We start from the raw sequence: 23,843 nt of genomic DNA, 5'->3' as shown, positions 1-23,843 counted from the left end.
GCGTTACCGACCCTCGTCGGCAAATCACCGGCGTCACTAGCGGACCCACACGGCATGCTCCCAAGCATGTATTGACGCAAGTGTTCCCTCACACTCCAAGTGAGAGTGCGGAACGAGCATGGATGAGGCATTCCCTCCCACATACAAATAACTGCGAACTTCTCAGAGGTAGATGTCTCCCTTGCTCAACCCCCTCTCAAGCCCTCCTCCACGGTGAAATCTGAGCGCTCCTCCATACTGGTACCCGCTCCCCGCGCGATGCCCCTCCCGACGGACCAACCGAGGGCTGCCCTCAGCATAAAGCTGCTGCCGTTCACCCATCATAACCCGGCATCTTGGCTCTACAGGGTTGAGGGGCAATTCAGGGTGGCAGGCCTGACCGACAAGGTGTTGAAGGAGGACATCGCTATCAACGCCCTACTGGAGGAGATATACAGAAAGGTCACCCCGTGGGTGACGACAACCACAAGCCCTGCCACCTTCCAAAAATTAAAGGCCACTCTTGTTGAGGCCTGCTCCCTGCCAGTCTCTGAGAGGGCCGCCCCTGCCCTCGACCTCACCATCAACCCCCGGCAGGACGCGAACCTCCTGGAGATGTGGCATGCCCTCCATGACCTCCTCCTCCTCCCCAAGACGGACAGCAGGCACAAAGAGATTAGCCTGTCGAGGGAGATCCTCCTGCGGCAGCTACTCCCAGAGGTTCATGGACAGATTACGGAGCCCTACACCCTGTCGGTCGAGGAACTGATAAGGACGGTGCTGCAGCTGACTGACTCCACGAGGGCAGCAAAGCGGGCATCTATGCCCGCACACCCCATCAACTGCCTCCAGCCGGAGAACCCTGCCACAGAGTGCACCAACGTCGTCACCAGGAGGCGGCCACCCCACCACCAGAAGAAGGAAAGGCCAGGGCTTTGCTACTACCACCAGAGGTTTGGCAAAGAGGCCCAGAATTGCAAAGCCCCCCTGCCTTTTCGCCCATCCAAAAAACGTGGGAGGCAGCGGCCACCCTCACAGGCTGCCATGGCAGCAGCATCCAAAACACCTAGGAGCCCTGCACCAGTAGGCTTCTATGTCCGTGACACTGTCTCCGGCAGGATGATGCTGATCGACACTGGGGCAAGGCGGTCAGTGTTCCCGCCTTCCAGAGAGGACTGCAGACGCCCGCCGGACCTGGCTGCCTACCTGAGGGCCACCAACAGGTTCCCCATCCTCTCCTACAGCACCAGGCTCCTGTTGGTCTCCATCCTGGGCCGGAGATACAAGTGGAACTTCATTGTCGCGAGACGTTAGGACCCCGCTCCTGGGTGCGGACTTCCTGGCCCGCTTCGGACTGGCAGTCGACGTCGGCCACAAATGCCTGCTGGACACCGAGTCCTGCCAGTCCCTGCCCGTCACCGGGCTCCAGGGTGCCCACAGTCTGTTCCGTCGCTCCCCACCAATACGCCTCCCTCCTGAAGGAATTCCCAGAGGTATTCAGACCCGAGCTTTATCACGTGCCCAGGGCCCCCGCCAAACACGGGATATATCATCACATCAACACAAGGGGCCCCCCGACGCATGCAAAGTTCCAGAGGCTTCCCCAACAGCGCCTTCAGGAGGCCAAGAATGCCTTCGCTGAGATGGAGCGTATGGGCATATGCAGGAAGGCCCCCAGGCCATGGGCCTCCCCGCTTCACATGGTGCAGAAAACGGACGGCTCCTGGAGACCCTGCGGCGACTACAGGCGGCTCAACCTCGTTACAGAACCCGACCACTGCCCTCTACCAAACATGCAAGACCTGACAGCCTCCTTCCACGTGGCCAAAATATTTTCAAAACTAGATCTTTTAAAATCATATTTCCAGGTACCAGTAGCTCCAGAAGACATTCCCAAAACCACCGTCATCACGCCCTTCGGGTCCTATGTCTTTGCCTTCTCCACCTTTGGCCTGAGGAACGCAGGGGCAAACCTTCCAGAGACTGATGCACAGCATCCTGGGGGACCTGAACTTCTGCGTCTGCTACGTCGATGATATCCTAATTTTTTCCAGGTCCCACAAGGGACACCTTCGACACATCCAGAAGGTCCTGCAGCACCTGCAGGAGAATGGCCTCATCGATAGGTTCGACAGGTGCACTTTCGGCGTCAATAGGGTTGAATTCCTGGGCCACGAGATATCCCTGGGAGGCGTCCGCCCAGTTGCATCAAAAGTCGAGGCCGTCGTCAGGTTCCCCACCCCTACCTCCGTCAAAGCAGTACAAGAATTCCTCGGGATGGTCAACTACTGCAGGAGGTTCATCCCCAGGGTCGTGCACACCATGGCCCCCCTGACGGAGATCCTCAAGGGCCGTCTGAAGACCTTAGTGTGGGGCCCTGACCAGCAACGGGCCTTCTCCCTGACGAAGGCCGCCCTTGCCAAGGCAACAGCCTTGGCCCACCAGGACCCCAGCGGACCCCTCCAGCTAACAACGGACGCCAGCAACGTCGCTTGTGGGGGCGTCCTGGAACAGGTCATCAATAGGGCCCCTCAGCCCATCGCCTTCTTCAGCAGGAAGCTCAGCCCCACCGAGTCCCACTACAACACCTCCGATGGGGAACTCTTTGCGGTGTACTAGGCGGCACGCCACTTCAAATTCCTCCTGGAGGGCATGCCCTTCACAATTTGGATGGACCACCAGCCGCTGGTCCACACCTTCACAAAGCTGGGAGATGCATAGTCCTCCAGGCAGCAGTGGCACCTTGCGGCCATTGCGAAGTTCACCTGCACCATCAAGTACTTCCCTGGCAGGAAGAACCCAGTAGCCGATGCCCTCTCGAGGATCGAAATCAACGCAGTGCAGCTCAGGATTGACTACGAGGACCCCGCTCGGGAACAGGCCGCCGACCCAGAGATTCCAGCTTACCACTGAAGTGGAAGGACGTGACCCTCGCCCCTGCGGGGCCAACACTGCTGAGCGACGTAAGCACTGGTCACCCCCACCCACTGGTGCCCTCCTCCCGTCGTCGGCTGGTCTTCGACATCATCCACGGACTGTCCCACCCCTCCGGCAGGACGACGGCCAGGCTACTGGCGGAGAAGTTCGTTTGGCATGGTATACGGAAGGATGCAACGGCCTGGGCAAGGCAGTGCATATAGTGCCAGGCCAGCAAAGTAGGGTGACACACTGAATCGGGGTGGGCGACTTTCCTCAGCCGGTGAAACGTTTCGGGCACATCCATGTCAACGTAGTTTGTCCTCTTCCCCCGTCAGGAGGAGCCAGATACCTGCTGATAGTCGTCGACCACTCCACCAGGTGGCCCGAAGCAACGCCCATGGAAGAAGCCACCACCAGTGCGTGCGCTGAGGCCCCCCTCTCCAGCTCGATCAGCCGGTTCGGTGTCCTGGACCATATAACCACGGTCAGGGGCCCAGCCTTCCTGTCCGAGCTGTGGACTGCCCTGGCACGCCTGCTGGGGACCACTCACCACAGCACCACAAAAAGGCATTCCGGGTGGCCATCCACGGGAAGGATGACTGGGTGTCCACAGACCGCCTCAAGCCCGCATTCCTGGAGGAAGAAGTCGGGGGTGCTTTTCAAAGCCAGCTGAAGCGGCACCCCCCCAGCCCGCCCACAAGAAAACCTCGTGGGCGCCCCCGGAAGGCCCTGGGCCCAGGTAGGAGAGCAACCCAAACCTCCCAGCTGCAGGGCACCAGAGAAGTTGAATGCACCCCCTAGCTGACATCGAGAAGTTGCGGCCCTCTCCGCCGCTCCAGCAGATACCTGCTTTGATCAGACGTTACCTATGTCTTGGGAGAGGGAGTAGTGTAAAGTCCCCGCTCAACGGGTTCTCTATGATGAACCTCCCGTTTTCTACAGTGCCTTCACAGCTGACCCAAGGTCGCAGTACTCAGCCTTATTATCATTATTGTAATTTATACATTTATTACCTGTTCATTTGCCCTTATGCATAGTATGTGTCAGAGTATTTTTTGTGTCTAATTAACTGTTGTTAATCATCCTGCTATCTATATATACCTGTCCTGTTTTGTGTAGAGAAATAGTTTTGACCTCTGGTCACTTGTAACTTTTGTACTGACGTCCGCATATACAGTACGCCGACGTCCGCATGCCGCTATATAAGCGGGTCACTTCCTCAATAAACTAGCAGTACTTGCCTTCCTGCTCTTTCTTTTGCACCCTCTCACATGCCTATGTATATATATATATATATATATATATATATATATATATATATATATATATATATATATATATATATATATATATATATATATATATATATATATATATATATATATATATATATATATATATATATATATATATATATATATATATATATATATATATATATATATATATATATATATATATATATATATATGTCCTTGATTTCTGAAATGGGGTTCCGTTCTTCTGCGCGTCGTAACTGAAAAAAATCGCCGTAATGCCGGAACATCGTCGAAAATCGTCAAAAATCATAAGAAAACCTTACTTTTAATGCTCTGGGTGCATTGAAAACGATGTAAACTGCATTATTATTGAGTTTTACATCAAAAAACCTTCAAATTATGATTATTCTGCCATTTTGGGGCCATATTTCTTCCGTCCGGATAAAGCGTCGACGCGTCGTCTGCTTTGTTGAACATGCGTCGTAAGTTGTGAAATAATTTCTGATGAATATATTTGAAAAGCGTGTAACCTCGAACGTCGTGGCCGGAACCGTCGTAAACCTTGGGGGACTGCCTGTATATATTATATATATATATATTATATATGTTTGTATTTGTATAGGAACAAACAGCAAATTTTAAAAGTAATTTGTATTTTTCCTAACATAAAAACCAGAACTTATTTACAAGAATGGCCCTCCTCAGCCACCCATCTCATCTGGCACCTGGACTGAAAGGCAAAGTGGACTTGTCGGGGCTTCCCCCTACCTGTCGATAGTTAATGATCTTGTCTGTAATGTTTAAACAGCTGTTCTAGCTCATGTTCGCAAGCTGAATCCTATGCAAAGAAGTTCAGGTTTGTGTGTTAGGAAAAATACAAACTATTTAAAAAACAAATTCCTACTTCAGGGTGCCTGCAGTTAAATTACCAGTGTTTTTGGCTGATGCACATATACAGACGAATGAGTCTAGGGACATTTGAAATTGTTAATGTATGTAAATATGATTGATGACTTTTTAAGAAAAAGTTTGCTATAAAAAATCAAGTATTCAAGGGTGAAACAGAAGCTTTTGGGGTGGTGTATTTCACCCCTTTAAAATTTGTTAAAAAAAAGCTTCAACTTCTTAATGCCTCCAAAACTGTTATTCTTAGGTTGCATCCACACTACAGTAAAATTTGTCTTAAACATGTTGGCAACATTCTGTAACACATACAGTAATGCAAACAGGTTGAATATAAGACAATGATTTACTGGTAGTTCTATCAGTGCTTCATACGATTATCCAGCTTTTGCCAAATGTTCATTCTCCACCTGCAGTTATTACCTTGTAGTCAACCTGCTTGTGATATGCATGTGCTAAGTGGCTGATACGTGTTCATGACATGTTTGAAAGTATTGTGGATGCACACCTACAGTCATTTACATGGTCTTTTTAAGAGTTTGAGGAACAAAATATTTATTGTATCAGTAACCCCAAAAAGGCTCCGAGTCATTTTATGCTTCCATTGCATTATATAATGTTGGTGCCAAATGTTTGACAGATACAGCTGAAATCTAGTTTTCCTCAGTGTTGTGCACTTTAAAATGTGTTTTGGCTTCTCAGCACTTAACTCTGACAATACTCAAGGATTGCTTCTCTCTGTATATATAATTGTAAAGCTTGAAATGTTTCAGCTTTTCTACCCTTGTATGTTATCAATTTTTTTTTTTACTTCTGAAACAGTTCTCAGCATCTTTAATCCTTAGCTCTTGACAGTATTCAAGTACTGCATCTCTCTCATGGTTTCTCTTTCCAGTGCTGTAGCCCCTCATTACTTAACCAAATTTCAACTTTTATATAAAACAATTTTTATACTACATTTGGTTATTTCTGTACTTTTCTTTTTTTTTAATAACTGACATCTCATTTCTGTATTTCCTATTATCTTTTGTACTTTCTTTCAGCTGATTACCATATTCTTTAGAAGCTTGAATTTCAAGCTTGTTCCAAATGAATAGGGTTCATCCTCTGAATAGTAATAATTACTTAACATTCTTCAAGCTGTGTTTCAAGTTGCAGGTTAACTCGGCAGTTGAGAAAAAATAAAAGTAGAGATTGTACCTGGTGTTTTGGCCTGTCTCATCTCACTGCTTGCCTTTCTTCATGTAGATAACAGTAGGGCGACCATTTCCTATGGCTCAGTTAATATTTGCTCACTGGCGGGTGGGGAGGCAAGGTGGGTACTATGAATTTTAGGTAAGTATACATATCATTTTAATAAGAAAATTATTATGTCTATTAGTCTTACCCAACATTTATAGCTGACTACCACGTTGACAAGGATGGTTAGAAAGTGCAGCAATCAGCAAAGACTGTTAAATCCAACCCATAAAAAACATGATTGGTTCAAAAATAAACCAATCTGTAACTTGCTGATGAGGTTAATCTCACTGGCAACCTCTGTCTCCAGTTGACGACTGATGGAAGGGATGGACCTCATAGGGCATGCCATGTTTGGAGGTACCATTACAGAGGGACATGCTTTAATTTAAAGCAAAGGTGACCGTGTCATACAGTGGCAGGACAGACCAGATGAATAAAAAAAAAAATGAAAAAAATACAGGCACTCCAGTATACTGTATTTCACCAGTGTCAAGAGAAGACATGCAGCATTAAAAATTCTGAGGATTATTAAACAAGTGGGCGTATGAACACAATAAAACCACATGAGAAGTTAGAAGTTACCCCAACTTTGCTATAGGATCATTTTTAGTTTTTGAAGGTTGGATGATACAGTGTTTTGGGTTCCTTCATGAAACAAACTGTCGCTTGCACCACTTTGAAGGAGCTGAAGGACACATGGATGATTTTCCCCTATCCACATGGTTTTGGGTAAGGAAGGTCAACTCCTGTAGGGGGGTTAGTGCTGTCAGCATACCTCACCCTGTGCACTGTAGGCATTACTTAAGGTTCTTTGCAGCATACCATCAGCTCCTAGCTGCATCGCATTTCATTCCTTTTACTGTACCCCTGTTCATACTCTATCTTCCATCTTACTTTCCACCTTCCCCTGACAATTGTTTTGTAGAGCAACTGTGAGGTTTTCCTCATGTTACACCTTTAAAACCTCACAATTTCTCCTTCAGTGCTGAATGACCTCATAGGCTCCAGTGCTTGGCCTAAATTTTATACTGTATTCCATTACATTCCAAGGAAAGCCATCCTCCTCTTGGGTTATGGGTGGGGGGTGACCAAGAGGTAATGGGCACAACCCTTCTTCCATATGTACAATTTGGTTTTCTAGCAGACAGCTCTCATAATTCAGTCACTGAACTAATGCAAGGCAAGCTAGCTCTGTATGGATAGGGGGCACATGCAAACCTTCCCTTGCATTTATGAAATGCAAAACTGTGGTATAGAAGACAATAAGAACAATTATCCTTCTGCTCCCTAGCTTGTAGCTTGGGACTGTAGAGAGAATGAGAGGAGAGTTTGATATATGGTTTCATAACATTAATAGGCAAATTGCTACACACAAGATAGCAATCTTTCATGCCATGTGGTATGCCCATCATACTTCATCAAAGACAAACTGTTCTCACATCTATTGTCCCTGCAATACCCAACCTCAAGAATTGGCTTATTGTACAATGAAGACTCTACAAAAAACAAAAGGTAGAACTACTAATTTCCCATAGATGCACAAGAAAAATGACTGAAATACTTCCCAACAGCCACAATGCTCTACCAAGGATGTGAACACTACAGCAGCAGAAAATAGAGGCATAGAAACAGGAGTCACCCTTTCCTTACCTACCAGAGGGATTGTACATGGCACGGTGAGATCAGCTGATAAACCAGGTGCAATCCCTCCATTTTATTTTTTCTCAATTGCTGAGCAAGTCTGTGCCCTGGAACTTCGGGCTACATGATTGTTAGACATTATTATTATTCTTGAACTTCATTTAGTTTACTTAAATTTACATCTTCCACAATTTCATACTGGACCTGCAATGCCAACATTCTGTTTTGCCTCACCAGATATGCAGTACTGTATTCACTTTTCTAACTGGTATTTCCCAACACAGTTACACCTTCCAGCAATTGTTCCCATAGTGTTTAGTAATTCTGGATATTTCTTCACATTCACTGTACATTTGGAAGCTGCCACAGATGGGAGAGGACCATTTATTTGTTGAATAATCTTAGCTGGAGTTTCACTTTTCTTAACAAGCCTTGTCCTTACTGATTGACTGATCCCTCCCTATTTGAGTTTGGAAACAATTCAAGGGTCATGAACTCCCAACAAGTGACTCTCATGGAAAAAATTACAAGGTTTGGAGACCCAAATCTTGTAATTTTTACTACAAGTAGTAATTCCTCTTGAAGGGAACCACTACAACAGCGTAATCTGGGAGTTCAAGTCTAAATTTGATTTAGAAAAATATATTTTACACATGCCTTTTTAACTTGAAAGGTTTGCATCCATACAAAGCTTAAGTTAAAGTTGTTCATCCATCCCATTAAATCAAATTTTATACAACAGAGTAAGAATTGTGGAGTTGGCAGTTTTATTTCTTTTTTTATATTATAAATGTGCTCTCAAAATGCTCATGACTTTCACTGAGAGAGGTCACTGCTCTGTACATTTTTGTTTTGAATTGACTATTCTTACATCTCAACTTTCTTTAGATTCTACTAATTGGATACACATTTCCATCTCAACAAAAGGGTACTGTACAGCACTACTTTTCTAAATATTTAGCAGAGTGCCTTCAAAGTTTGTTTTAGACATCATAAGGATAATAACACAAAACTTTATATCTGACTAATTTGATGTTATTATAGGACTTATTGTTAACAAATATATAAATATGTACATAATCTTGCTACAAACTATTTCGCTGTCTTTTGTAACAAGATAAAATAGGAATCTTTACACAGCATGGAATTGTAAGCTTTATGGGGGCAACCCTGGCTTGGCTTGTGTTAATGTGGGACCTGGACCAGCAAATAATGGTTTTTTCCATAAATAACATTACTTCACTATCCAACTATGAACCAACTACACATGTACCTGGAATGCATGTCTTACTTCAGGATCTTAGTTTAAGACAGGGAAATACAGTGTAGTCCTTCTCTTTAGGACTGCTCTGAAAGCTGGTCTTTGCAAAATTCCTATTATTAGAACATTTAAAATTAGCATAAAAATTAACAAAACTTTTTCTATTAAACAATGTGATGATACACTTGACTCACTTTCCTTGGATTGCCCCAAAACAACAGTCACTGCACACAGGATGACTGCCTTCTTAAATGCCTGTAGTCTGCCCCCAAACACATCACAGATATAATCTCTTGCCTTCATTGCTGCCTCAGTTAATAAGCTTATCAACTTTTGACTGATCTAAAGTACAAGTAACTTCGGAGAGAAACTATAGTTATGTAAGATTTTCTTTCTTCTCCATGAGACTGTACTTAGAACTGCGTAATACTGAGTGTGCAAAGTTGAGGCAGGTAGTCCACAGAAAAATATTAAACAAACAGAAAAAATTAAACAAATGATTATGAAGATGGGCGAGCACCAAACTCCCCCAACACTACAGCCAGCCTTACTAGCCTCCCACTGCCATTTTGCCCTGACTAGATGAAATATATTATTCCTTGAGGGGAAACTGTTTTACTCACCTATCTCCCACCTGAATATTCTAACGAGTTTAACATTTCTCTTATTTCATATTATCACAATTCAGGTATATGTAATAGAAAGTAAAAGTACTTCTGACTGATGACCCATTTCTCATACAAAGTCCTGAGATTTATTTCCCACGACTTTTTCATTGGGGTACGTTATATAAAACTCTTGTAGGTCATGTGTCGAGTTACTTTGGCCCTGTACAGTTAGGCTCTCCAGACCATGTAGAGTAATAAGAAGTAAAGACCATCTTAAAAAGAGATTTCAAGATGATGAGAAATTGAAATTGAACACTTAAGTTACATATACAAGGAATCAGCAAACATCTAATAATATAAACAAAAGCTGCACACCTTGTGACTGTTAGGCACTTGCCATAACTACAGCAGTTGGATACATCAACTTAAATGCACGAGTAATTCACATGCAATGGCTCGTTGGAATGCTCAATACACTAGGCACTTTAGCTTAGTCTTCTACTAAATAGCTTTAAAGTCTGGTAAATATTTATAATAGAAAAGGAAAAAGTTGAAGAAGATTATTTAATTATTCTAAACTTTAGCTGGAAAAATATACAAATTGAGAACATCTTTCTTGATTGTGCAAAATTATTGTAATATTGCAAATTATCTCATAATTACGTAAAAATATATGATTCTATCCCATCTTTAGGTTTTGATTATATCAAGCTAATTTGCCAAAGCCACTGATATTGATTATGATTTTAAATTAGAACTGGAGTAGACTCATTGGGAAGGTGTGAAGTAAAACTTATGCAAAATTAAATTGATTACCATCCTGAATCTGAATCCACAATGTTACAGTGAAATGTTCACTAGGAGTGTGATGCTTCTGGTAAATACTCAGGATGAATGCTTGAAATGTTACTAATTTCTCAAATAATGCATAAACAGGATGTCAATAATTTTCCTTGCACTGCTATATCAACATCAAAAATGTGTGGACTTTGCTAAAATATAATGCTTGCATAGATAAGGTATGATGGTTTTCTTATAAAAATACTTAAGTGTTTATTGACATTTACATATGGGCAACCATGTCAAAACTAGCAAATGTACAGATACAGTATTACTAAATTATCCTCAATTATTCCATCCAAATTAAACAGACTGATGACATTTAATACCAGAGAAATTAGATATTTAACTTTAGTTGTATTTGATGCTTCTTAGTATTCCATACAATAGGCCTCTTAATTTTAGTGTAGAGAGAGTTTTAACAGATTAAAATCCACTCCTTTTCTGATGTCAAAATTTTCTTAATTACATTAATATTTGGGATAGCATTAACTGCCACATGGTGATTTACTCAAGTTTTGGAATAGAAAATTGTGATAAATTTATCCTGACTTTCAAACATACAGTCAAATTTTCATTTCGGAACATTCCTCTCAAATAGTTTAATTTTAAAATGTAAAGTGTGATTCAAACAGGAATTAAAACAATAAATTATTGAAATGTATTGCAGTCACAACAAAGCTGGAGTTAATAGAGCTAATAAGTGACCAGGATGTATTTCTACTACATGGCTGAGATAACCCACACATGGGGCAGAGTCTATGACTGGTGGTGGTCGTAAGAGAAAGAAAACGTGTGACGATAAGCAAGCCTGGGCGGTGGAGTTGGTGGGTGGTCATTTGGTTCAGCTGGACTGTCATTCATACTACTTCCTGGCAATCCTAGAACAAATGTAAGAAAAAAAAGATTACTGAATGTCTCACTTCAAAATGAGAAAGATTTGTTGTAATAAACTGAACTGTATAAACAACTGCACATCCAAAATATGATTATTTTCCAGTTAACAAATGATCACCAATTAAGTGTGCAAATGCAATTTTTTAATTTCACTGAAATTTCAACATAATTATCTTACAATGTTTCTTAAAGGACAAATCATATGAGAAAAGAGAACTAGTTATATGCTGTACTGCAGGTGGCCTACCATGAATTACTGCTGATTCACAGTAAATAAGAAAGGGGCCAAAGCAACCCAAAATCTGAAACTTAACCACGACAGTTTATAAAGATATATGCAGGAGCTGGGGGGAGGCACTATGAAACAAAAAACGCTGCAAAACAAAAGGAGAAACACTTTAACATGCTGAAACGCTTCAACATGCTATGTAAATGATGACACTTATAAAAAAATGCTGAATACCAAATGAGAGTAAGAAGTTGGGTCTTACCTGACTTGAGGGCTATCTCTAATTTTCACTAAAAGTTGATGTAAGGCTATGTAATAAACCTTGTATTGACAATTAAGTTTTCATAATAATACTGTTATTAATACCCCCATAATGAAAGTTGCAACAGGAAAAAAGTTTTAATCTTTCACAAGATATTTTTAAGGCACTTCTAATAAATCTATGAATTAAGTTATATTTAGGGAAAAATTCTGGATCCAAAGTATAGCAGAGCAACACTACTCAAATATTTTCCAGGTCATGTTAATGTGTATTCCAGGTCATGTTAATGTGTATAAGATCAAAATGACTGTAGAACAGCCTATGCAGTCTGGAGTAGGATGCTACAACTGATAAGCCCTCCATCAGGGTAAAACAATACTTATAAACTTTGACAACTCAAGGAAAAAAAATCAGGAGTACCCTGTCTCTCTATCTATGTATGCAAGGGAGATGCAGGTCAGTAGGGAGCAATATTACTGCAATCAGATCGTGGATAATTATGCTCTACAACTACCTGCAGGTCAATAAGTAGCAATATCACTGCAATCACACCCTAGATAATTCTGCTGTACAACTACTGCCAACCCCCTGGTTAGAAGTAAGGTGGAGTAGTTGCATCCACTGGCTACAGCCTAATGATTGGTTACTCTGTTGTGCAGCTCAATTGCAACAGACTCATTCCAGTTCATATATGGTCTTGCTTCTAAGGTCCTTGCTGAGGAAAAGGAAGGGGGGGGGAGAACTAGTCATTCACTCCTTAATCCCAGGCTTATGCCAACCCCATGTGCTTTAGGAATAATGCTTTTCTGTCCATGAGGAGCGAGGAATGACTTAAAGAAAGTGAACTTTCTGATCTTGAGATAACATTGTCAATTTGATCCATCACTCCCCAAGCAAATGGCAACTTAGGCTATCTAAATGATGGTCTTGCTTTAGGAGTGCATCCTGAAGTACGTTGGATCGTCAAGACAGAGCTGATGGAGCTGTTAAGGTAGCTTCCCCATGATCATATTGCTCATGAATGAGCCCAATAATGTCTCAGAAGTACTTCTCCAACTCAGCTTTAAAAAGTTCCACAGGTGTGAAACCCTCTGATCCTAACAGGTCCTGTCACAGGATAATGGTACCAAGTGACTTGAACCACTGAAACCAGTTACCAAATCATGATTGCACAACGCTGCTGTCAATTAAGAACAATCAACATTGTCATTAACCATCCCACAAGCAGTAGCAGAACTGGACACTGGTACAATACAACCTCAATATAACATACAATACAGGAGTTTGACCTCCCAATAAATAAAGATAGCCTGTACGTAACAAAGACCCAGTACTGAAGCCGACACAACACCTAACAACTGGTTTTGCAATCGTGAGGAAATCTGTTTCATTCTTTTCGCCCTCCCATTACTATCATTTCATCATAGGTTTTGATAAAGGTAATGCTTTTAATATTAATTATTAGTCATTAATTAATAACTGACTGCCATGTTCTCATTATTAAGCACAGAATTTACATGCAAATATTCAAATTTTATTTGCTGATTGCAGCAATCCTAAGCAATTGAATGAATGTCCATTTACTTTCTCTGTCTTAAACTGTGTACTGCTATATTACTCCAAGTTCTGATAAAGTTAATATGCGGTAATAAAATGTGATTAATATACTTGTGTTAATTAGCAAATACTGTAGTGCCTTGTATATATTTACACAATTTCAAATCACAATTTGTGATTGTGTATGTTAAAGTAGCTTACAATGTTTTTTTGGACAATGTAAGGGTCTCATAAATTTTTGTGTCATAAAAAATAATTCTGTAATTTATCCTCAAGTTTTGCACACAAAGTTTGGAATAAAATGAAAAAGGTCTTCAATAAGGAGACACCAAAGTGCAAGTACAAAATGGCTGCTAATTGTTCAGTACAAAATCAGCAAAAGAGCGTAAACATACTTATGCAATATATACAGTATATGGTACTTTTACCATTATGCTTGCATGTATTGTTGCATTCATTATTGTTTTTACAGCTAGTAAGGCCCTCCTCAAAGACTGTCATTATTGGTACCTATAAACTTTCATAATAAAATTTATTTGGATACTTACCTACTGTTAAAGATAGCTTATATCTCTGCATTAATAGACTAGTCAGCATTCAAACAAAAGAAAGGATCGAGTGGCTGCCTGGATGACTGTCTAATACATCTGTTCTCCACCAGTGTGTTTCAAATATTTTAACTCCTGTCACAATTCTCTATGACAGCCCAATAAGTAGTGGGGAGGTTGAGCGGGGTCTGCTTTAACAGTAGGTAATTATCCAAATAATTTTATTATGAAATTTATATTATTTTAGGTGGTTCTTACCAACTGTTAAAGATAGCTGATTCCACAATGAGAAGACGACGGTGGGTAGTTAGCTAGACAAAATACACTCAGAAAATCAGGCTAAAGGTTTCTTGCATGAAACCCAAAACATTCTTCCTTGATCTGGAATCCTTTCTGGATCTTACTACCATCAGAAGTTGGATACCATTCAGGGAGCAAGGTTCTTGTATGTGTGCAGCAAAGAGCAACCGTGCAGAAAAAACTGCTTCAATTCAGCCAGAATGAAACAAAAGTGGCATGAGGGGCCCTCTGTGCCTGAGTCTGAAAGCCCTATAAAATGAGTCAGCTAAAATTAGTGTCTCCTCAACTTACGGCACCACCAACTTATGGCAATTAGATCTTACTGTGCTTTTTCAGTGCCGTTAATGGCGTTTTACAGCGCCATAACTTGATGCAACATCAAGTTACGGCACCGTAAGCGCTGACGGTGCTAACAGCAAAAATAGGCATCAAGTTAACTGCACTTACAGTGCTGTAACTTGATGCAACATCAAGTTATGGTGCCATAACTCAAGTTACCGCACCGTAAGCACTGTTAAAGGGCCCATAACAGAGAAAAATCAACTTACGGCGGAAATCAACTTATGGCACGGCACTGGAACAGATCCCCCGCAGGAAGTCGAGGACGCACTGTGCCCAGCATAATACACAATCTGCTGCTTCTGATACAAGGCCATGGCTGTTTTCCACTTGTTTAAGGATAGACTCCATGATACCTTTGAAAATCCCCTTATTGGGATGATATGGTTGGGCATCTCCATGCAGTTAAATGTGGGATGTGGAAGTTAGTGGAACCACACGGACTCCAGTAATTTGAGTCGATTTCACCTTAGCAAAAGAATATGAGAGACATCTACCAAGAAAGCTAGAAAGTCTGAAAATCATTCTTCTGAGGCTACTAGGGCTCTATGGGAGTCATTGACCAATTCCCATACTTGAAATTTGTTCAATACTTTCATTAGAGTAGATAAAGGGGGAAGGCATACAAGTCTTCATCAAGCCAAACTTGAAGAAATGCATCCAATGGTCAAGCCTTAGGGCCCTCAAAGGAGAAGTAGTAGACAGGTCGTTCCCGTTTATCTGCAAGTCCATATTTGAGCACTCCTCTAATTCAGTAGTAACTGTCGGACTCACAGATGCAATGGCCACTCTGTAGGTAGGTTTGTCTTTCCTGAATCCTCAATTGCAAAAAACATTGTCCTTCCATGGAATGAACTAGCAAACCAATGTTATGTTGTTCACTTTCACTCAAAGAAACAGTCTTTCCACCATGACTTACTTTTTCTGATCAGGTCAGGTCTGAGCTGTGAAAACTCATCCATATAGCCAAGAGTTCGATCTCTCAGGGATAAACCTACTAGGCATCTTTGATGATCTTTCCACCACCCTGACATCTCTCTAAGGTTTACCAGGTGTAGTGTTGGCCATTCTATGGTGTATTGTAAGTCAGTGTAACAATACTTGTTATAACTCTTTGTTTTGTGTTTCAAGAGGATGGAAAAAACAAAACCTGGATGTAGGTTTAAGAATAATCTTGTCAACTCTCAGTTTCAGCGTCCCTCCAACAGAACCTGGCGACAATGATGATCCTGGATTTAGCTTAAAGTTTAATGAATGTTTACAGTAATTGCAATCTGTTATGCCAAGATTGCACTGTAATTGTGGCTGATTATTCTGACAAATTCTCCATATGCAATGTTTCCTAACAAAGAAGGCCATTACTGCATAGGAAGCTTCCTTAAGGGCTAAAATTCTTTGAGAACAAGAAGTGCCTATTTGTCTTCTGTCAGAAAAGCCTGCAAATTGCAAAAGTATACCCTCATCCCCAGATAAGAATGGACTGAGGAGGAGTTAGGGAAGTTGACTGAAAATCATAAAGCACAGAGACTAAGCCAGGTAACAGATCCTTGGCCTTCCAAATCCCTTGGACAGAGTTGGCCAACTTCAACCAGTCGACTCAGTAGAAAAGAATTCTTGCTCCTAAAAGACAACACCATCTGCTAGAGGCAACAAACTCCTTGTGAATACTTGAGGTGCTGTACATGAGCCAAAACAATGTGCCATGAAAAGCAATACCTTTCCTACAAATACACATCAAAGGAACTTGCATGACTGAGGATGTAACGGTATGAGAAAAATGTGTCCTGCATGTCCACCAAAACATCCAATCGTTCTTTTGAAAAGTTACTAAAATGCTAGGAAAAAGTCTGAGGTAAAACCCCAGCAAATTACCGATAACTGTTCCATTGCATTTTCTCTCTCATGAAACCCTTCTACCAAAGAAAGAGATACTTCTGCTGGAAAAGACGCAAATGAATGACTATAGGAGACTATGCCAGTGGAGGGGAAACATAAAAAGGAATCGGAACTCTCCTTCAGTACCTCCACTTCAAGGTTCTGTTCTTAAGTCTCTCCAAGCATGTCAGAAGGCCTGCAATTGGCCTCCTACCAGAACCTGAGCGCTCAAAGAATCACGAAAAGGTATAAAGTACCTATAAGAAAGAGGTATGATTTGTACCAATAAATCCTCCCTTAATGCATTAAAGAGTCAGGCTTAGAGGGTGACCCGAAGGAGATACCAAAACAGCTACCATCTGTGCAGAATAAGCCTTTTATGACAGACAGAAGCATAAGTGTTTTTATTTCTTCCAAACTGAGTTAGTAAAAGAACATTCCCCTGCAGTGTCAGAAATGGCTTTGACCTTGAAAGTAAAAAATTCTAACACTATTCCTTGCCAAAATCCCGCTGGCACCACAAGCACTTGAAGCTGGCATCACAAACTACCTAAGCTGGCACCAAATACATGCTAAGGTGGTGCCCAACCTTTCTAAGTGGGCGCAGAAAAGAGGCGATCATACTGAACCAATATTCCATTACAGATAAAACTTCAACAATCTAAATAGAGACATGGGCTATAATACTTTAATAAGCAAGACGTGCCTATTCATCTTCTGACAGAAAAGCCTGAAATTTGCAAAGGTATACCCTCATCCCCAGATAAACTGAGGAGTTAGGGAAGTCGACTGAAAATCATAATGCACAGGGGCTGAGCAAAGTGAAGCAACAGATCCTTGGCCTTCCGAATACCATTGATATAATTGGCCAACTTCAACCTGTCGACTCAATAGAAAAGAACTCTTGCTCCTAAAAGAAAACACCATGCACTATGGGCAACAAATTCCTTGTAAATACTTAGGGTGCTCGCTGTACATGAACCAAAACAACATGCCTTGATCAGCAATACCTTCCCTACAAATACACATCGAAGGAATTTGCATGACTGAAGATGTATTGGAATGAGAAAAATGCATCCTGCATGTCCACCAAAATTTCCAATCATTCTTTTGGAAAGTCACTGAAAACATGCTGGACTTAACCAAAAATAAGTGGTACTGATGCATAAAGTTGTTCAGTCTTGATCCATCTACCACTGGGCACCAATCTCCGCTTACTTATGGTGCTAAGAAAAAGTCTGAGGTAAAACCCCAGTGAATTACTGACACCTGCTCCATTGCATTCTCTTTAATTAAAACCTTCTGCTGAAGAAAGAGATGCTTCTGCTGGAGAAGACGCAAAGGAACGGCTATAACAGACTACGCCAGTGGAGAGGAAACCCAAAAGGAATCAGAACTCTTTCAGTACTTCTACCACTTTAAGGTTCTGCTCTTAAGTCTCTCCAGGCATTCCATAAGGCACGCAATTGGCCTCCTACCAGAGCCTGAGGGCTCAATGGATCCCCAAAAGGTATAAAATACCTGTCAAAAATAGGTACGGCTTGTACCAATAAATCCTCCCTTATCGCCTTAAAGAGTCAGGCTTAGAAGGTGACCCAAAGGAGAAACCAAACAGCTACCATCTACTATGCAAAATAAGCCTTGCAAAATAAGCCTTTTATGACAGGCATAAGTGTTCTTACTTCTTCCTCACTTCTTCCAAACCAAGTTAGTGTAAGCATGAGAACATTCCCCTTCAGCATCAGAAATGGGTCTGACCTCCCAAGTAAAAAAACTCAGCACCAACTAACTACAGTATTAACAAAGGAAAAGCCAAGACTGAGTAAGCATAACTACAGTCGACCCCCGTATTCAGAGATGTGTACCACAACCCCCACGAATAATTAAAATCTGCAAATACTTAAAAGCCCTCCCCCCTCTAAAAATGCTTATAACTGCCAACCTTGAAAGTTCAAACACCAAATGTATACCTTAAACTATCATCCAACATCAAATATACCTTAAACTATTATCCTATTACTGTATTAATCTTTGAAATGATACTATTAATAACATTCAAAGTCATCTTAGAGATTTTTTACCGGAGTTACATCTCCTCTGAGGGTGCCTCTTCCCCTTCTTCAGGAGGCGCTTCATCAAGGTTTTTGGGGAGGCACTTCTTCAGGCGATTGGGGAGACACTTTGATAGGCAGCTGCTGTCACTGCTTCTTCAAGCTTATGAGGGCTTGATTATAGGGCACAAATTCCACATCAAGGGCACTTGAAAACTTTAAGGATCGTTCCATATAAGGATCCCATAATGAAGCTGCATCCTGCACCTCTAATCATCCTCTAAGTTGGGGCAGACATTCCAAAGACAGGACCTCATCCTCCTCCTCATTTCCTGAACCTGGCATGTCTTCTTCCTCGCTGGCAGATTTTGTCAGCTCCTCCAAATCCTGGTCCGTCAGGGGGTCAGAGTGGGCATCAATGAGGGTACTGACTTCATCCGGGGTGATGTCCTTGAAGCCTTCTCCACCAAGAATCCTCACTAACTGGACCACTTATCAATGGCCGAATGTTGAATTTCTTCAGGACAGAAGCCCTTATAATCATGAGCACACTCCGGCCACAACTTCTTCCAGCAGGCATTAAGGGTCTCCTTCTTCATGTCATTCAACGATCGGTAGATGACGGACAGACGTGGCAGTTGTGAATTTACTCCAATACTCCTTCAGTGTAAATTCATGGTCAGTGTCCATTTCATTAACAAGGTGCTCAAGGGAATTCTAGGTGTAGAGTGCCTTGAAGGCACAGATCACGCCCTGGTCCATAGGCTGGAGGAGAGAGGTCTGTTGGCAGGGAGGAACTTGAGTTGGACTCCCTGGTAATAAAGACTGAGAGGGTGGCATTATCCATAATCAGCAACACCTTGAGCTCCATGCCCAAGTCGTTGAGGTATTGCTTAACTTGAGGGATGAAGCTCTGAATGAACCAGTTAGATGTACAGACTTTGGTGATCCAGGCCTTGGGGTTGTGCATCAAAAACACAGGCAGCAATGCCTTGTTCATATTCTTGAGGGCCCTTGGGTTTGCAGCCTTGTAAATAAGACCTGGTTTCAGCATGAAGCCAGCCACATTCCCACACATTATGAGGGTAACCCTATCCTTCTGGGCCTTCAATCCAGAGGCTTTGGCTTTGTCTTTCATGAAGTATGTCCGAGACGGCATCTTCTTCCAGAACAGGCCAGTCTCGTCCATATTGAACTCCTGTTCTGGATGGTAGTCCTTCTCCTTTATAATTTTATTGAAGGTCTCTGGATATTTTGTGGCCACTTCCGTATCTGCAGAGGCTGCTTCCCATGCAGAGAAACATTCTTCAGTTGGAACCCCCTTGAAGAGGTGGAACCACCCCTTGCTGGCCTGAAAACCTTAAGGAGCTTACGATGGTCCTGCTTGTGGCTCTTCCTCCTACCCTTCTTCTTCTGGCGCAGGTTCTTCGAAGCCTAAGAATTCTAATTCCCCTTCATCAAAGCCTTCCTGTGCCTGTACATAGCCGCCTTCCATAGCAGTCGAATACTGTTGGTATAGTCATCGTGCTTTTTCACAAATGATGTTGGAGCTGAGGGGGATGTTCTTCTTACAGCAGTCCTTTATCCAAAATGCCAGGGCAGATTCCATCTTAACGATTGTCTTATCACCCAATGTCGAAACTGTTTTTGCACCACCGAAGAAGCTCATGCTTACAGCCTTCCGTATCTCCGCCTCTTTCTTCTTAATATACCTTACGGTACTTTCATTCAACTTAAAATGGCATGCTACCGCGGCATAACTTTTGCCTTCCTTCAACATTTCCAGAAGTTTTGCCTTCTCACTGAGCTTCATGACTTCTTTCTTTTGTTTAATTTAGGGCACAACTGGTGTGATACACAGAGATTTAAAACAACACACACAGATTCGCGATTACACCTGATCAGAAGATGCTACCTACTATCCAGTGAACTGGGTGAAATGAGGCTCCACAATTCCATCTTCGCGAGATAGGATTGAGGATCCAACCAATCAACGCCAAGTGTACAGCCAATGAGCGCCAAGGAAAATTAATGGCGCTCCTGGATTGGTTGCTTTGCAGACAACGGCCAATAATGTGTTGGAGTATCATTGTGCCTGGGTATAACCAGAACCCCAGCCTGCATTTTCCTTCTCAAGATTTCTCTGCGGATCGCTGGCTTGGGTAAAGAACGTTTAAAGAAAAAAATACACACTGACATTTTGCTGTGTTTACATTAATATATTACAGTACTGTAATATCTGAAAATTATTAAATTTTTTTTCATCATAAGAAATGTATTTACATACAGTAGCCATGAAAATATACTGTACAGTAAAATGAAAACAGACATATCCTAATACAGAGTATGTAAGTTCCTTCATATTTTATATATGCTCTTCGTACTAAGTATCATCCTGAAACACTCTGATATTTCAAAATCATCTTACAACACAACAAAATACTATCTATAAAAAGTACAGTATACAGAGAATATCAATGTTGTTATGTGCAATACCCTGTATGTACGTATGTGCACTGTATACGATGCACAAGTGACCCAGCATCTCAGTTCACTGTTCATGTGTCGTGTATATACATATCGGTGTGGATTTGCATATCTTTTTGAATTGTGACCTAAGATGCTTCCTGAACACCCTGCTTCTTCTAAGGCTTCTGGCAAAGAGCCTAAGCACCAGAGGAAGATCATGACACTCGAGGGGAAGGTAGACGTGATTGTTATGTTAAGAGAGGGCAAAGTCACAAAGAAACAGCAGCCCATCATGGTATCACAGTAAGCGTCATCATCAAGAAGGAATATGAAGAGGGCTGAGTGCTTGGGAAGGCCCTTGCTGGAGAACTCACCACCTTATTTCATGTGCTCACTAACACATCAATGGACCAGAATTTTGAAGAATTTCTTGGTCTGTACAAAATTATTAGGAAAGTCAGGCAGCTGCAGACAATGATAGAGGCATGGGATAATTTTGAGGAAAGAGCCACAAATTTTTCCAATGGCCTTAATGAACTGATGCAGCCCTATCGTAACACCTTTGTGGACATGTTCAATTACCTAAACAAGGTGGTGCCTCCTGAAACCCCTGATGATGCACCTCCAGGGAAGCGGCACCCTCAGAGGTGCAACTCCTCTATTTGCCGTGCAGTCATATCTTCATCGTCATTCATCGGACTGCACAACTAAGTCATCAATCATCATCAATAATAAACATTCATCACCAGTGAGTACCTGTATGATTTAATCTTATTATTATTATCTATTATTATTACAGGTACCCAGTGTATATTATGTATTATTATTTAATCTTATTATTATTTAATATTACTGTGCTATTATTATTTAATGTTATTACAGTAAATAATATGAAAATACAGAATATTGCTATACAAAAAACCAAAAATCTGCAAACAATTTATAGATATGTTCCACAGAAAAATCCGCGAATGGGCGAGTTTACAGCGAATGATTTATAGATAGGCTCCATAGAAAAATTCTGCGAACTGCTGAGTCTGCGAATTCCTGGGGTCGACTGTACAGAAAAAGGGCCTTGAGATGGGGGAGAAATGACAGGTTTTACCCTGACCTAACTTTCACAATCTATCTGCTTCTCTTCTCTCCTTACACCAACGAACTTACGCACGAAGTCCTTAAAAAATCCCTAATTTCTACACATCTATTCTCAAGATCACATTTTATACCCTTGCAGCTGATACAGAGTCTATCTCCTCAAAAATCAACATCATGCTACCACAGTAATCATTCCTACAGAACCTGACTTTCTTAGCCTTGATTCCAGTAGAAGGCATCCTAGGAAAAATAAATGTACAGTACCGTGAAAGTAACAAACAGCAAAAACCATAAAATACCAACAAGTGCCTATACACAATGGCAACAAGGAGAGTTCTGACAAGCTAAAACATTTGAAACACACCTGGTGGAGAACAGGTGTACTAGACAGTCATCCGGGCAGCCATTCAATCTTTTTTTGCCTATCAGTGCAGAGATATAAACTATCTTTAACAGTAAGTCATCCCAAATAAAGGGAATTATCATAAAAATTAATTTGGTCAAATAGTTATTATTCTCATGGCTAGATTGATGAAAGCTCAGAATGTTTTCCTCCCAAATGTTTTAGTCTTTTGCTATTTGTCAAAAGATATTGCACATATTCTGTATTACCCCCAATGCTTGTTTCATAACTATTTCATATTATAACAATCCTCATTAAGAAATAAAAAATCATCAATCCTCATGTTGTCTGTATGTCTGGCAGCAATAAATGAAAAGGTGGCATAGAATTGCTGTTCAGAAATGTTGACAATATACCACTGGAAAGTTTTATACTGAATTTTGTTGTCACGTATTGTTTTACCGTAACACCTTATGTGCATTCTAATCATTAACATTTAACAGTTCCCCTCAATAATGAAATGGACAATGATAAGCTTCAGTTCCCCTCACTAATGACATGGCCAATGATAAGCTTAAGTCAAGAGTCAGTCAAGAATTTTAGGATTAAAAAGAAATCTTTTATTTTTATATCTTCCCATCAAATATCTATGTACAGTACTGTATACATTGCTTACTGTTAGCCAAGAAGGAAAGAGAAAAAATCAGTGGGCCTCACAGCAATGTTACTGGGAGAGAGAAAAAATCAGCGAAACTTAAAGCAAACTGGGAGAGCAGAGTGTTAAGATGGTGACGCTTCAGTCAACAACAAAATGAAGGTACCATCATACATAGGGAGGCCACAGCAGGTTGATGCTGCTGGGATAGTTCTCCACATAATAATGCATCTTATGACTGTAGGGTGATATTGAATACACTCCCTTACGGTTACAAATGAACATGAGCATTGTAAGAATGTCTGTATCAGAAGAGGGTTACATTTTAGTTTTTTATAAAGAAGGGATAAGGATCCAAAACCTCAATATATTATATACATTTCTCAAGCACAAGGCATACCAACCAGAAATACTGAATTTAAGAGGGTTATATTTATACAATACTGAATTTAAGATGTCTGAGAAACTTTTATAATTATCATCAAGAAGTTTAATGATAAAAATGAGTTACAATTCTAAAATCTCACCAGGATCACCTAAGAATTTGTTTGTAAATGAGGTGAAAATTGGA

General features: G+C 41.4%; 2 protein-coding genes across 2 annotated transcripts in view; one reads left to right on the top strand and one right to left on the bottom strand.

Moving 5' to 3' along the window:
* Positions 1-258: 258 nt before the first annotated feature.
* On the top strand, positions 259-2,105 carry LOC136842302 (uncharacterized). The gene is made up of 3 exons (XM_067109561.1): positions 259-1,235; positions 1,505-1,682; positions 2,034-2,105. The coding sequence occupies exons 1-3, from the start codon at positions 259-261 to the stop codon at positions 2,103-2,105; spliced, it is 1,227 nt and encodes a 408-aa protein (XP_066965662.1).
* A 6,851-nt stretch (positions 2,106-8,956) lies between these two features.
* The window catches only part of LOC136842589 (son of sevenless homolog 2-like), a 553,642-nt gene continuing 538,755 nt past the window's right edge, over positions 8,957-23,843 (bottom strand). Inside the window, 1 exon segment of the mRNA XM_067110139.1 lies at positions 8,957-11,533. Coding sequence (XP_066966240.1) covers positions 11,412-11,533 — 122 coding nt within the window. The 3' untranslated portion in view covers positions 8,957-11,411.

The sequence above is a fragment of the Macrobrachium rosenbergii genome, chromosome 10 (assembly GCF_040412425.1).
Source record: "Macrobrachium rosenbergii isolate ZJJX-2024 chromosome 10, ASM4041242v1, whole genome shotgun sequence".
NCBI classification, from domain to species: domain Eukaryota; kingdom Metazoa; phylum Arthropoda; class Malacostraca; order Decapoda; family Palaemonidae; genus Macrobrachium; species Macrobrachium rosenbergii.
The sequence above is the reverse complement of the archived record's forward strand: the minus strand, read 5'-3'. Positions and strand labels throughout refer to the sequence as shown.

Coding starts and splice junctions, on each gene's coding strand:
- LOC136842302 (XM_067109561.1), top strand. CDS start 259: ATGCCCCTCCCGACGGACCAACCGAGGGCTGCCCTCAGCATAAAGCTG. Junction 1,236..1,504: donor TCCTACAGCACCAGGCTCCT/GTTGGTCTCCAT, acceptor TCACGTGCCCAG/GGCCCCCGCCAAACACGGGA. Junction 1,683..2,033: donor GGGCCTCCCCGCTTCACATG/GTGCAGAAAACG, acceptor AATTTTTTCCAG/GTCCCACAAGGGACACCTTC.